Consider the following 15,044-nt stretch of genomic DNA (forward strand, 5'->3'; position numbering starts at 1 on the left):
ACTTTATTTATTTAATTGATCCACCTAAATTTTCAAATTTAAATTAAAAATAAAACAAATTTAAGAATTTAAAATATTTCACAAAAATCATATTATTTTTAATATATATCTAAATAAATTATTTTCATCGTATTTTAGTATCATTTTGAAAATTTGATTTTATTTCCATATCATTTTTAAGATTATGACAATTATATAATTTTATCCATTTTAATAGTTATACATATATATATATATATATATAGTTACTTAATTTCAAATTAGATTAAGATTTGAAACCCGGTTGAACCGATTGGACCGATCCGACCATTGACCCAACTTTAATGCCAAGTCAATGTCCGGTATGAATTTCAAAACATTGATAAATATTTTATGTTAAGTTAAAGTTATATTAAAAATTATACTTGTATGATTTAAATATATGATTAATATAATATTATTAATATATTATGTTGTTTGGAGTTAAATTTTAAATCACTTAAATAAGTGATCAGCTTACAAATTTAATATTCAATTGATAGATTTGGAGAGATTGTAATCTTAAAATATTGAATAGTGATAATTGAAAATATTTCTTTTATATACATAAAATGGATAGTACTATTTTACAAAGTTAAAGTACACATGCCCGTATGACTTCCGGTAGTACTTCAGATTTCAGATATAACCGATCGGGCTCGAATATCTAAACTTGTTCAATACAAAATCCGATCGGGTATTTTACTACTTCGTCTCGGATTTGGGTTTGTGATTTTCGGATCATGTTTCGATTCGGATTCGGATGTCAGATAAAATGTGAAGACCTAATTTGTGGAGCTGTATGGTTCTATCTTTAATCACTATAATCTTAGTATTATTTAAAAAGAGTATATTTGTCTAGATGTCTAGTCCTGATGATGTCTTTTTTTTTCACACTGAAATATGCAAGGACATCATTCTTTGAGTTATGATCAGTGTTTTTAAACTCGGACTGAACCAGCGGTCGGACCAGGTTTGACCATGAACCAAAAATAATTCGGATTGTGTCAATGTCAGAACCTATTAGAGTTGAACCGATTAAAAACTCATATCGAATCGTCAAAACACACAGAAACCAGTGACCCATTGAAATGACCAAACCTCGGTTCATATATAAACCAACATTTTGTTAATAAAATAATTATCTTTTCTTCTTTTAAACTAAAATAGGATTGCAACGTTTTATTTCATGGTCACTTGTGTTGAAGATCTTAATAATTGAAACATTTAAGTTTTTAAAATTTGTATAATTTATAAACGACCAAAACAATTGTTTTATTTCAAAATATAATTCTTTAACTTATGAATATACATTTTTAAAAAGATGGTGAATATTTAGAGTGATAAATATTTGGAGAACAAAGTTTAAATATGCTTTTTGTATTGATTTTAGATTTGAACTTTAAATTATTTTATTATTGTTGATATATTTTAGTTGTTATTTTCCAAAAGAAAAATCAAAATATTATGGCTATTGAAACATTTGATTTGATATGATCTATCTTTGTAACTATATGCATATTATTTACAAAATATCACTATTTCAGTTTTATCCAATCAAATCCGATTGAACTCGACCGAACCATAATGATTGAGAACCCAAGATATTTCCGGTTAGCTAGCCGGTCCGTTTTAAAAACACTGGTTATGGTAGAAACGGCGTCGTTGTCTTGTCGATCTGTCTAGAATAATATCAAAATTGCATCTAACTCCTTTCCCCTTTCTCCCCCAATTGACATCTTTCTAGGGTTTCGTATTTCGCTGCTCCTCGAGGAATCGATCTTTGTGCAATAACAGGTTTGTCAGTTTCTCAATTCATTGTTTGCTTCAGAACAACAACCCTGTTTCTTTACCAAATTATCAAACTTGGGCTTGCTTTGCTGTGAATATATTCCATCACGCGCTTTCATAGTTGTTCTAAATTAGAGTATCTTCTTGAGCCTCGGCTCTGATTCTTTTGAATTTGTAGATTCGCAGGTTATTGGTTTTCGATTCTTTAGATTAATCTTATTTTTGAAAAAAGTCGGGTCTTTGTGGATATTTTTTCTCAAATCTAGAGATTAAAGTATAGATTTAATTTTTGTTTTGTTTTGTGGAAAGGTGGTTAAGCAATGGGGAAGAGGAAGTCAAGGGCAAAGCCTGCTACAACGAAGCGAATGGACAAGCTTGACACTGTCTTTAGCTGTCCCTTTTGCAATCACGGCTCTAGTGTCGAATGCCAAATGTAATAACATCTTTCTTAGCTTTTTAACGAATGAATCACAATATGAGAATTGATCAAGTGTTTTGAATTGTTTTTCTTTCAGTAATATGAAGGAGATGATTGGTATTGCCACTTGTAGGATCTGTGAAGAAAGCTTTAGCACTACTATCACAGGTTCCTTTTGATGCTCCCAAATCTTTATATAGAATCAGTTTATTGCTTTGCATAGTCTCTGATCATTCTTTTGGGTTCTTGCAGCTTTGAGTGAAGCTATAGACATGTGAGTACTATATCTTATTCGAGTTCTTCTTCTTCTTCTTCTTTCTCCCTGTTTTTTTTTTCTAAGCCTCTCAGAAACTAATGCAGCTATAGCGAGTGGATTGATGAGTGCGAGAGGGTCAATACTGTGGAGGACGATGTTGAGCAAGAAGAGGGAGTGGAGGAAGAAGAGGTATATGAAGAAGAAGAAGAGGAAGAGGAAGATGATGTTGAAGATGAACGTGTGTCTACTAAAAGGAAGTTTAATTACCGAGACGATTGATCTGTATCGAAAACCATGCAAGTCCTCTTTAGACATTGCCCGTATGTTGTAATATCTACTGATACTCGTTGCTATCTATCACCTTCGTTTTTCCTTTTGTTTTCCATTTGCTGAAACAGTAATCTCAGATCAAGAAGATAGATGAGGTTAGTCAAGTTTAGAACCGTCAAGAGCGAGAAATATAATAATCAGTGTGGTTTGAGATTAGTTAAAGCTTTCCGAAAATGCACCATCTTGACTGTACGCTTACTAGTTGGGTTTGTTTCTCTGTACGCTTACTAGGCTTCTTTTACCAAGAAAGAGTATAGATCAGCTCATTTCGATATTATCAGGACCGGCTCATCCAAAAACAATCCTTAAACGTCGCTCATTTTCACTTTTTTTTAAACACTGATTGTATTTCATAATGTTGTGAAGTTCAGAAAAAACCAACTACCTCCCTAACAACACACACCTCATATAAGAGGATTGGGATGAACAAGTTACCAAAAATAAAAAGAATAAAAAAGCAGGAAAAGGACACCAGTAGGTGCCAAAACAAAAGCATGAACAAGAGAAACTTGCTAGTGTGCAATATGAATGTGACGTACTGTATATGAATATAGCTATATGAATGTGCAAGAGTAAGGTTAGGCGAATATCGCCTTGGGCTCCAAAAAATACACATTTGGGCCCACTAAGGCCCACATAGCTGTCCATTACGGATCTTCTTCGTCTTGTTGACGCTACTTTCCCCTCTTTTTCAAAATCACACACTCAAAATCTCCCAACATCGACCGAAATCGAAGTGACGAATTTTCGAGTTTGTGGAGATGAGAAGCTTTTTCAGTCGAGGAGGAGCCAAAGATTCGCCGTCTAGTTCCGCCTCCCCTTCACCGAGATCATACCCTTCGACGTCTCCGGCTCCGTCCTCTGCAGTGACGGGACCACCGAGACCTATTCGGCTAGTGTACTGCGATGAGAAAGGAAAGTTCCGGATGGACCCTGAAGCAGTTGCTACTCTGCTACTCGTCAAGGAGCCCATCGGCGTTGTTTCTGTTTGTGGTAGGGCTCGTCAAGGAAAGAGCTTTATTCTCAATCAGGTAAATATGTTTTTTGTTCGCCTTTTGAACTTATGAGTGTGTTTGGTTTATTTTGTGTACATTGTCTCTAGGTCTAGGGTTTTGTCAAATTAGGGTTTGCTTTTTTTTCTCTAATTGATTTTGTTTTGTTGTAGCTTCTTGGACGAAGTAATGGGTTTCAAGTAGCGTCAACACACAAGCCTTGTACCAAGGGGCTTTGGTTGTGGAGTTCTCCTATCAAACGAACTGCTCTTGATGGATCTGAGTATAATCTTTTGTTGTTAGATAGTGAAGGCATTGATGCTTATGACCAAACCGTGAGTTAAAAACTTTTGATTTACTTCAAACTTTCCTTGACATGTTCTGATTCACTTTCCTTCCAATGTAATCCCACAGGGTACCTATAGCACTCAGATATTCTCGTTAGCTGTTCTTTTGTCAAGCATGTTCGTATACAATCAGGTTTGTTTTTGATTTCCACTTCTCATTTTGTGCATATCTCTCTTCCTTAGCTTTTATTTTGTGCCTTAGGTCGTGTTGTTCTCTTTTGTATGTTTCAGATGGGTGGTATTGACGAAGCTTCACTCGATCGCCTTTCTCTTGTCACTCAAATGACTAAGCATATCCGTGTGAAAGCGTCTGAAGGAACGAGTTCACGTTCTGAACTTGGACAGTTTTCTCCTATCTTTGTCTGGCTCCTTAGGGTAATCCTCTGCTATTTTTTTCATGTAAAATTTTGTTTGTCGATTATATGGCTTGCAGATGTAAGTGTATTAACCTTGATATATTTACTTGCAGGACTTTTATTTGGACCTAGTGGAAGATAACCGAAAGATTACTCCGCGTGACTATTTAGAAATTGCGTTAAGGCCGGTTCAAGGTGGTGGAGGTGATATTTCTGCTAAAAATGAGGTATTGTTTGCATGTGCTTTATTTTTTTCATGTAGATAGTCATCCACTCTTTGAGAAATCTGGGTGTGGCTATCAAGTTAAATGTTCTTTACTACCAAAATTGGGAGTCAATGCTAATGAGATCAATGGTTTTGTAGATCCGAGATTCGATCCGTGCACTTTTTCCGGACAGAGAGTGTTTTCCCCTTGTAAGGCCTCTCACCAATGAAAAGGACCTCCAGAGACTTGATCAAATTCCGGTTAGTATCATTCTTATCACGCTCTTTCACTTATTATACTAAGCTGAAAGGTTTGGATGTTTGTATAATGCGTGGCCACATAAAATCCCGTGTGTCTATGCAGTTGGAAGATTTGAGAGGTGAGTTTGCTGCTGGCCTGGATGCTTTGACCAAGTTTGTTTTTGAGAGGACGAGGCCCAAACAGGTAGGGGGTACTGTGATGACCGGTCCTATACTTGCTGCTATTACACAGTCTTATCTGGATGCGTTGAACAATGGTGCTGTGCCAACAATAACCTCATCTTGGCAGGTTTGATATCTCTTTCCTCTGTGGATGTCCGATACATTTAAAGTCAAAAGTTTCTTTCATAAATGGCTAGAAAAGAAAATTAGAATTGAAAGATTTGACTGGATATGGCGGGGTTCAGTTTACATAATGTAGACAAATAGGGTTGATTATTGGCGTTCAGACATTTGTGTACTTTGAAACCATCGCGGGTATCAGTTGGGTTGTTTTTAGTATTGCATCCTCTTACTTATATTCCCTCTGATAATAGATTTATTTTTCTTTATTATCTTCTTGTAGAGTGTGGAAGAAACCGAGTGTCGAAGAGCATATGATTCTGGTATGGAAGCTTACTTGGCTGCCTTTGACCAATCAAAAGCTCCTGAAGAAGTAAGCACTTGTCATTAGCCTACCGTCATTTATAACTATGACTCATACCAATTCTGCTATATAGGGTGTACTGAGGGAAGAACATGAAGAAGCAGTTCGAAAAGCCTTGGCTATGTTTAACGCCAATGCTGTAGGGGCTGGTATAGCAAGAAAAAAATACGAGGATCTTCTCCACAAGGACTTGAAGAAAAAAATTGCGGTAATGGACTCTAAACCTGTGCAGTAATAAAGTAATTGTTTTTGCTCTTCTCACTTCGTTATTCTGATGTAAACTATCTTTTCTTGATTTAGGATTACAAAAGAAATGCATTCATGGAGGCAGATTTGCGATGCACGACCACTATCCAAAGTATGGAGAAGCAGCTGAGAGCAGCTTGTCATGCCTCTAATGCAAATATGGATAGTGTTGTCAAGGTTGGTTACTTATGGATATATATTTTTTGACTAGATGTGCCAAGGATGGAAGTTCCTGTGGTTTTAGTTGATTGCTTGTGGATCGATTGTGTCTATCAGGTTCTAGAAGCTCGTTTGTCAGACTACGAGGCATCATGCCATGGCCCAGGGAAATGGCAGAAACTTTCTGTGTTCTTGCAACAAAGGTATTTACTATTAGTCCCCCCATTGATTTTGATTTACGTCTAGGTTTCTTCAGAGGTTTGTTCATATATCTTACCCATTTTATTCTGAATTTTTAATCATGCAGCTTGGAAGGGCCAATATATGATCTCACCAAAAGGCTTATAGATAATATCGCTATAGAGAAAAACTCACTTGCAGTGAAACTCCGTTCTGTTGAAGATGCGATGAAACATCTAAAGCAGCAGTTGGATGATAGCGAGAGATACAAGCAAGAATACCAGAAACGTTATGATGAATCGAACATCGACAAGAAGAAGCTGGAAGATATATATAGAGAACGCATTACTAAACTACAGGGGGAGAACAGTTCGCTGAATGAGCGATGCTCCACTTTGGTTAAAACATTGGAATCTAAACAAGAAGAAATCAAGGAATGGAAAAGAAAGTATGACCAGTTTGTTTTGAAACAGAAAGCTGTTGAAGATCAGCTTAAATCTGATATAGAAGTCCTTAGGACACGAAGTACTACCTCTGAAGCTAGGCTTGCTGCAGCTAGAGAACAAGCCAAATCCGCTCAAGAAGAGACAGAAGAATGGGAGAGGAAATATGATTATGCTGTTGGAGAGGCAAGATCTGCTCTTCAAAAGGCTGCTTCAGTGCAAGAGCGTTCAGGCAAGGAAACGCAGTTGAGGGAAGATGCTCTTAGGGAGGAATATACGTTGACTTTAACCGAGAAGGTATCTTTCTTTGCCCCAATTTGTTAAAGAGAACGACTTTTAGATTTCTAATCATCAATATACGGTGTTAAACTGGTTTCAGGATGAAGAAATTAAGGAGAAGACTACAAAAATTGAGAAGGCAGAGCAGTCTTTAACGGTTCTAAGATCAGAGTTAAAGGTGAGCTTTTCGATATGATACATACTGATAAGTTGGCCAGTTGTACATCTGGATCTAAGCTTGTGTGGTGTCTTTTGCAGGCGGCAGAGTCTAAAATCAGAAGCTTCGACGTGGAAACAGCATCACTGAAATTGGAATTGAGGGAAATGATTGATAGGTTAGACAGTGCCAACACAAAGGCTCTAACATACGAAAAAGAGGCAAACAAGTTGGAACAGGAGAAGCTCCGCCTGGAGCAGAAGTACCGATCTGACTTTGAAAGATTCGACGAAGTCCAAGAGAGATGCAAAACAGCTGAAATAGAAGCTAAACGTGCTACTGAAATGGCGGACAAAGCTCGAGCTGATGCCGTCACTTCCCAAAAGGAGAAAAGTGAGAGTCAGAGCTTAGCGATGGAAAGACTTGCTCAGATCGAGCGAGCTCAGAGACAAATTGAAAACTTGGAGAGGCAGAAGACTGACTTGGAAGATGAGTTGCACAGACTGCGTGTGTCTGAGATGGAGGCTGTGTCCAAGGTTACAGTCTTAGAAGCAAGAGTCGGAGAGCGAGAAAAAGAGATCGAGTCATTGTTAAAGCTAACCAACCAACAGAGGGCGCATAACGTGAAGTCGTTGGAGAAGTTGTTGGATGAAGAGCGCAAGGCTCATATAGCCGCAAACCGAAGAGCTGAAGCTCTTTCTCTTGAGCTGCAAGCTGCACAGGCAACCGTTGGTAATCTTCAGCAAGAATTAGCTCAAGCTAGGTTAAAAGAAACTGCACTGGACAACAAGATCAGAGCTGCGAGTTCTTCACGTGGGAAACGGACCAGAATGGAAGATGCTGTTGATATGGATATTGGAGAAACAAGCGATAGAATCTTGAGGACTAATAAACGATCTCGAAGCGCAAGAGGAGATGATAATGGGGCTTATGAGGATGGTGTATCGTTTTCCAGAGGGGATGAGGACACCCAAAACCAGCAAGGTGAAGAAGAGGAGGAAGCAGAAGATTACAGGAAGCTGACAGTGCAGAATCTTAAGCACGAGCTGACGAAGTATGATTGCGGACATTTGATACTGAACAAAGGCCATCAGAGCAAGAAAGAGATTCTTGCTTTGTATGAAGCTCATGTTCTTCCCAAGAAAGCGTTAGAGAAGGAAGAGAGAAAGAGACAGTGAAAAGCCTACTTCGTGGGACAAAACTCTGTACAGAGTGAGGGGAGAAACATGTTTTAAACTCGAAGTTTCTATCTTTAGAGATTAGTGTAGAGTTTGCTCTAGCAAGGCTCTGACTTAAGTATTGTTGTATTAAAAACTGAGGTGTAGGGTTTATGAGTGTGTTTGTGTGGGAGCTTGAGTCGGTTTGGTGTTAGACTTTGAAATTTGTAGACTTTATGTTCTCAGAGTTCTGTCGAGCTTGAGTTTGACCGTTTTGCTTTGGATTTCATTTTGTCTTTCGTCTCTCAGTTAACAATATTGACAATTGGGATTTAGAAAGGATTGAGTTTTTAGCTTAATGATAATGATATATAGCTCTTCTTCTATACATGACTTGTATAATCTGATGTTACACCAAGTCAAGATCATAGTTACTTGGATAAATGATTGATAATTCTTTTTTGCTTTTAGTAGTTGGTGGGGGTTTTGCATCCTTAATTTCTTCGTCATGGGTTTGTGTGCGTCTGTTTCTCTTCGTCAGGTTTGGTTCCGGGCATTAGTCCAATGAACTATTAATCTTGGTTTGATAGTTTTAAATAGCCCTGCGACTTCGGTTATTTCGGGTCAACTCGGTTCGGTTTCTCGGTTTGTCGGGTAGTTTGGTGTGAGAAAAAACTGCCGAATGAAACCGAATTTAAATTCGGTTCGGTTCGGTTCGGTCAACGGTTAATTCGGTTCGGACAGTTCGGTTTTGTAAATTTGATGAAGCTTCTGGTTCCGAAGATGTGCATACGAAGTTGAAGAGGCGTTAAAGACGGCCAGTAGAGAATGAACAGATTAAGACTGAAGAAGATAAACACGTGATAAAAACGTGCCATTTTAATATTAAACACTTGGGCCTTTGGCCATTTGATGTTATTCAATGATTTCAATTATGAAAACAATTATAGATGGGCCATTTAGTATGAAACGTAAGCCCAAATGTTCAATTAGTCTTTTTAGGTTGAAGAAAATGAATGTAGATTGCAAAAACAGATCGTCAACTATGACGGCGGAGAAATGAACAATAAACCCTTTTTGTCGAATTTATCATGTGAGAGTTTGGATCAAGAGTTGTAGAAGAAGTTACTTCATCACGGCCTGGAGAGAATCGGTTAACTGGTTTTGATTCAAGAATCTTCTGCATCGGAGGGGAGAAAACACAAAACGGTTGTGGTTTCGGTTAACCGTTCGGTACATCGAACCGAACCGAGCCGAACCGAAAACCGAATACATTTGAGATTGATGCCGATCGGTTCTGTCTTGATAACCGAAGTGAAACCGAAATGACCAAATCTCGGTTCGGTTCGGTTCGGACATTTCGGTTCGGTTATAAATCCCAGGCCTAGTTTTAAAGATGCAAGATCATTTCCAATGTACAGTGAACTTCTATAAATTAATAATGTTGGGACTACACCAAACCTATAAGGTCAAGACGTCTGTGGTCGGATGGTCAAAGCGTTCTGTGGATCTCCAAAAGACCCGAGTTCGAATCCGCACCACACCAGATTTTCAAACGCGTGGCCACCAAAGCTTTTACATTCTCTCTTCGGAGAATGGTTTACCATTTTTTTTACATCAAACCTATAATTTTTTATTAATTTATAGAAATTATTAATTTATCGAGATATTAATTGAATCAAAAAATCAATTTGAGATTATGAAATTATATTAATTTATAGAGATATTAATTTATAGATTATTAATTTATAGAGGTTATACTGTATTTCTCTATTTTTTTATGTGAGTTTCTCCAATGTATTCCTCTATTTTCTCTTCTAAAAAGAATATTCTTAAAAGATTTTTTTAATTTTACAATTAACACATTTTAACTTATAAATGTTGAAAATTAACCCATTTATTTTTTTTTTTATAAAAGTGCATTATTATTTGATTAAAACATTTTATTGCAAAAAACATTAAAAAAATAATAAAACAGAGTATACTCTTAATATACCTTAGGCTTTACCGCTTTATACTCGAAATTATATTTTAAGAACAATACCAAAATGTTTGTAACTTAAAAATATTGGGTATCATTGTCAAGGACTCGAGGCTGGCCCTCCGAGTTTGGAAGTCCTAGCCTCCTACGCAATTTAATAAAAGTTTTTAATAAAAAAAAGTTTAAAACAAATTTTGGATTTTTAAAAGAAATTGAGGCTTATGTTAATGTAATTTTTCAAAAGAATTTGTAGACGATTGTTTCATTAGGCTTTGTAGAGAGCCGGTCCCTGGTCATTGTGTGTATCAGCTTGCGTTTGGCTTGAGTCGATTTAGTGTTCTGACTTTTTTTTCTTCAGAATTGTCTTGATGTTGATCTTGTTCAACTATTTGCCTTGGATATTGGTACTTTACTCTTCAATCCTCAGTCAACATTATTGACTAATTAGATTTGGTGGACTGATTCTAAGATATCTTTAAAAAAAATTACGATCTTTTAAAACTTCATGATAAGGTCTTCTATGCCTGACCAGACCTATGCGATGTGATGTGGATAAAATTTTAGATCCAGTGGGAAACACATTAAATTACTTAAATGAAATTTGATTATCTAAATAAAATTAACTATTTAAAATTTTTGACATATATTAAACTAGGTGTTTTGCCCGCACTTGCGGACTTAACAATTTTACAAAAAAAATTGTAAGTAAATTTATTATCAATTCAAAAACTATTAGAATAATTTGTTTTCATGTTTTTGATATATATAATAATTAACTAAATATTAATTGTTTATATACACTAAATTTTTATTTTTAAAAAATCTCTATTAAGTAAAATAAACTTGAAAACATTCATCTATACATAAAACATAGGGAATTATGTTTATATTTAAAATATTATGATATAAAAATGGATACATAATATAGAATCTTTTAGATAATAATAATTATAAAATTAGTGAAATTTGTTTTACATTTATAGGTAATTATGTATTATATGATATATATAGTAAAACATAATTGATTTAATATATTAAACCAAATATAATATAAGCATATATATAATATTTTAATATAAATGAAATAAATATAATACTATCATTCAAAATTTTAAATTATTTCCAAGATAATGATAAAATATTAGCTAAATCACTAAAATTATTTATTAAGATTCATTAAAAATCAACCATAAAATATGACTAAACTTAAAATTATGAGAAAAATATAACAAATAAGTTTTAAAATATAACAGATAAGTAAAATTACCACCTAAAAACAAAACCAATTAAAACATAACAAATAAGAAAATTTTACTAATTAAAACTAAAAAATGACAAATAAACCTGAAACATTTATATATACACAAAACTATATATATGGATTTATATTTATTTCTAATTATTATGATGTAAAATATTTTTGGATACATAATATATTATCTTTTAGATAATGATTATTATAAAATTAATGAAATTCGTTTTAAGTTTTCGACTAAATTATATATTTTGTGATAAATATAGTAAAACATAATCGATTTAATATTATTAAACCAAATATAATATAACTAAAGTAAATATAATATAAGTTTAACTATAATATTAATATTAGATTTTTTAAAAATTATTTCCAAGATAATGATTAGTTATTTTCTAAATCACTAAAATTATTTATTAAGACTCATTAATAATTGATCATAAAATATGACTAAACTTAAAATTATAAGGAACAATATAACAAAAATAAGTTATAAAATATGACAAATAAATAAAATGACCATCTAAAAAGAAAAACAATTAAAAACATAACAAATAAAAATTAACTAATTAAACTAATAAAAACATGACAAATAAACCTAATTTTCTAAAATCATGAAGAAGATGACATATAGCAAAATAAATTACCAGCTAAAAACAAAATCAATTCAAAACATAACAAACAAGTAAAAATACTAATTAAAAATTTAAAACTAATAAAAACATAACAACTAAGCAAAATTTTCTAAAATCATGGAAGACATGACAAATCAGCAAAATCACTTCATAAATAATAGTATAGATGATTCGTCCTTTCTATTTTCTGTTTATTTTTTTGTTCGTAAGAGACTTTTTTAGAGATTATCAGTATTGATATTCTTAATTACCTGAATAACTACTGTTGTTTTTTGAAGTATGAATTTAAATTAAAATCGATCCATATAAATGGGAATTAGTTCCTAAATCTTGATTCTGAACAAAATTTTCCAAATTCATGTATTACAACAACTAGTTTCACTCATTCATTAAATCCGGCACATTTTACTAGCATGTTTTTAGTAAATTACAAATTAGGCTGAATAACTACAGTTAATTAAGCCAAAATAGTTTAATATGTGTATTAGTGTAATATTATAATCTCTTAGTTAAATCATTGATGATAGATTATTGTTGAATTATGTTGCGGGTTGTTTAGAACGGTTCTTTGCAGTAATGTACATCCAAGGTATAGTATCAATCTATGTTTTTATTCAGTTTTAGCAATTAAGGCGTGTGTGCATTATTAAAGTGTTTTATTGATAATTTCTTAGCTTTGAAGGTTTTTTAAGGTGTTTTTGTTTGAAAGTTTTTATGTCATTTTTTTTTCTGTTTCTAGAAAAAGACAATACTTCCATAACTGTTTAAACAAAGTCTAAATGGTCTACAGCAACCGCCGTGTACGTTAATTTTCAAAGATTGCAGTTTACACATAAATGCTGTGAATGTTACAACACAAACAAATAACTATGATAATTCATAACAATTGTTACATTTAATCAACCACTTAACTCTGAATTAACTCAGATGCCAACTTATATAAAGCAAAACTAAATTAAACCTTTAAGTTACAAAGAAAAAGAAACTAAATTAAACCGAACGAAAATTAAATAAAAACCTACCGAACTTTTTTACCATTAAAGAACAAAACTGACTTGTTCCACAAGAAGAAAAGATTAGGTCCACCGTCTAATTTTGACGATAACCTACCTTCCAAGTCTCGTCAAATTATGAAGGGCCCGAGTGAATTTTAAACAATCTTTCGTACACACTTACCCATATTTTAATTATAAATCCTCGTAATCTATAATTGTTTCCGACAGAGCATGCGAAAATTATTTTTATCATATCAGTAGTATCCGAATTTCGAGAATTATTATATTCCCAAATTTATAAAATTGATGCGAATAAAATCATAAACTAAAAATCATACGAAACCGATTATCTACCCCAAATTATATATGTACACGGCGTAACGTATATTACAGTATCACTAACGGAAATGTTCCATTAAATTACTAATTTACCCCAAAACTTTTCGAAATGTTCAAATCCCCCCTCCTTCCCTCTCCAAACTGTTCAAAATCGCGGCCACCTGAGAAACCGACGGCCGACTCCTCCGCGAATTCCCGACGCAAGCCAAAGCAACCTTCGCTAACCTTATCACCAAACACTTGATCTCACTCTGAACAACCACTCTCGGATCCAAAAGCTCAGCGAATCTCTGCTCTTTGATCAAAGGCGTCGCCCACTTCACGATCGTTCCGTTCCCGCTTCTTCTCCCGCTCAGAATCTCAAGCAAAACGACGCCGAATCCGTAAACGTCGCTCTCTTTGCAGTACCCTTCTTCAACGTACCAAGAAACCTCCGCCTTCTCGCGCGGGATCAAGAACGCGAACCCGTAATCCGAAACCTTCGCCATGAACTTCTCATCCACGAGTATATTCGAAGACGTGAATCGCCCGTGGACGATTCTAGGGTTCATGATCTCGTGCAGATACTCCAAACCTCTCGCCGCTCCCGCCGCGACTCTGAAACGTTGCCGCCAGTCAATAACGGTTGTAACCGCCGGTTCGGAGTCTCCGTGTAAGTGATCGCTCAAGCTCTTCGCTTCTCCGACGAATTCGGTAACGACGATCCTCTCTCCGGGAGCTTCCGAGAAGCCTAGGATCGAGACGACGTTGGGGTGGAGAGCGGAAGAAAGCGTTTTGAGAGCCGTGGTGAAACCGGAACCCGGTTTGCTTAGAACCAAACCGGGGTGTATTCTTTTGACCGCGACGAGGTTTTTGTGGGATGGGATAACCGCTGCGTAAACCGTTCCTAACCGACCGGTACCGATGATTCGTCGCTGGCTGAATCCGTCGGTTGCTGAATCTAATTCGGTTAAAGGGTAAGTGGTTCCGGCTGGTTTGGTTTTTGGGAGGAGAGATTCGTCGGACCGGATTGGTTTCTTTCTGCATAGTAAGAGGAGGAAGATGATGAGAATAAGAAGAAAGAGTGAGAGAATAGACAGAACCGAAGCGTAGGCGATTTTTTCAGATTTGTCCATTTGAAGAGAAAAAATAAACTCATTCAAGAATGTCTGATTATGATTATGGGGTTTGCGTGTATATAGGAGAAGAAAAATGTAATAAAATAAAGGTCAAAATGAGAAAGTAAGGAATAATACGGCTAAGTGGTCAACAAATATTGGGTTCTGGACTCTTTTATTTTAGGGAAACCAAAATAGTTACTCTTTATTTTACTATATGAAGGAATATTTTATTTTACAGCAGAAATAAATACAGGTATTTATGTACATTGTAAGATTACTAAATTGGTTAAATTCTAGAAAAGCTATTTTGTTATTTTCTTTACATTAGAAAATTATGAAGATGCATCAAATTCTCATAAATTGAATAAATTAAACATAAACTAAAATAGTTACTTTTCATTATATAAAGGTTTTTTTTTTGTAACCTAGAAATATTTGTTTTTACAGCAGAAAGAACTACGATTTGTTTAGGTATTTTGTGTGCATAGGAAGATTTTC

At 34.7% G+C, this 15,044-nt stretch overlaps 3 protein-coding genes across 4 annotated transcripts; 2 read left to right on the top strand and 1 right to left on the bottom strand.

The window, feature by feature from the left end:
• The first annotated feature begins 1,667 nt into the window (after window positions 1-1,667).
• LOC108854556 (transcription elongation factor 1 homolog) lies at window positions 1,668-2,917 on the top strand. Of its 2 annotated transcripts, none has more exons than XM_057009631.1 (5): window positions 1,668-1,815; window positions 2,119-2,242; window positions 2,325-2,395; window positions 2,480-2,501; window positions 2,588-2,917. In XM_057009631.1, exons 2-5 carry the CDS (start codon window positions 2,130-2,132, stop codon window positions 2,760-2,762), a joined length of 381 nt encoding a protein of 126 aa, XP_056865611.1. In that variant the 5' UTR covers window positions 1,668-1,815; window positions 2,119-2,129; the 3' UTR covers window positions 2,763-2,917. The 2 variants fall into 2 exon arrangements, with proteins under 2 accessions (XP_056865611.1, XP_018483653.1); XM_018628151.2 differs by having other exon boundaries at window positions 1,670-1,815; window positions 2,128-2,242.
• Window positions 2,918-3,500: 583 nt separating this feature from the next.
• LOC108854555 (uncharacterized) lies at window positions 3,501-8,525 on the top strand. The gene is made up of 14 exons (XM_018628150.2): window positions 3,501-3,844; window positions 3,979-4,140; window positions 4,220-4,285; window positions 4,384-4,527; window positions 4,622-4,735; window positions 4,873-4,974; window positions 5,078-5,263; window positions 5,540-5,629; window positions 5,694-5,828; window positions 5,921-6,043; window positions 6,143-6,228; window positions 6,333-6,945; window positions 7,028-7,105; window positions 7,186-8,525. The coding sequence occupies exons 1-14, from the start codon at window positions 3,575-3,577 to the stop codon at window positions 8,260-8,262; spliced, it is 3,246 nt and encodes a 1,081-aa protein (XP_018483652.1). The 5' UTR covers window positions 3,501-3,574; the 3' UTR covers window positions 8,263-8,525.
• A 4,848-nt stretch (window positions 8,526-13,373) lies between these two features.
• On the bottom strand, window positions 13,374-14,697 carry LOC108832320 (serine/threonine-protein kinase-like protein ACR4). Its single transcript, XM_018605807.2, has one exon. It carries the CDS (start codon window positions 14,559-14,561, stop codon window positions 13,560-13,562), a length of 1,002 nt encoding a protein of 333 aa, XP_018461309.1. The 5' UTR covers window positions 14,562-14,697; the 3' UTR covers window positions 13,374-13,559.
• Between the last annotated feature and the right edge of the window lie 347 nt (window positions 14,698-15,044).

Source organism: Raphanus sativus, chromosome 4 (assembly GCF_000801105.2).
Source record: "Raphanus sativus cultivar WK10039 chromosome 4, ASM80110v3, whole genome shotgun sequence".
Taxonomy (NCBI): Eukaryota; Viridiplantae; Streptophyta; class Magnoliopsida; order Brassicales; family Brassicaceae; genus Raphanus; species Raphanus sativus.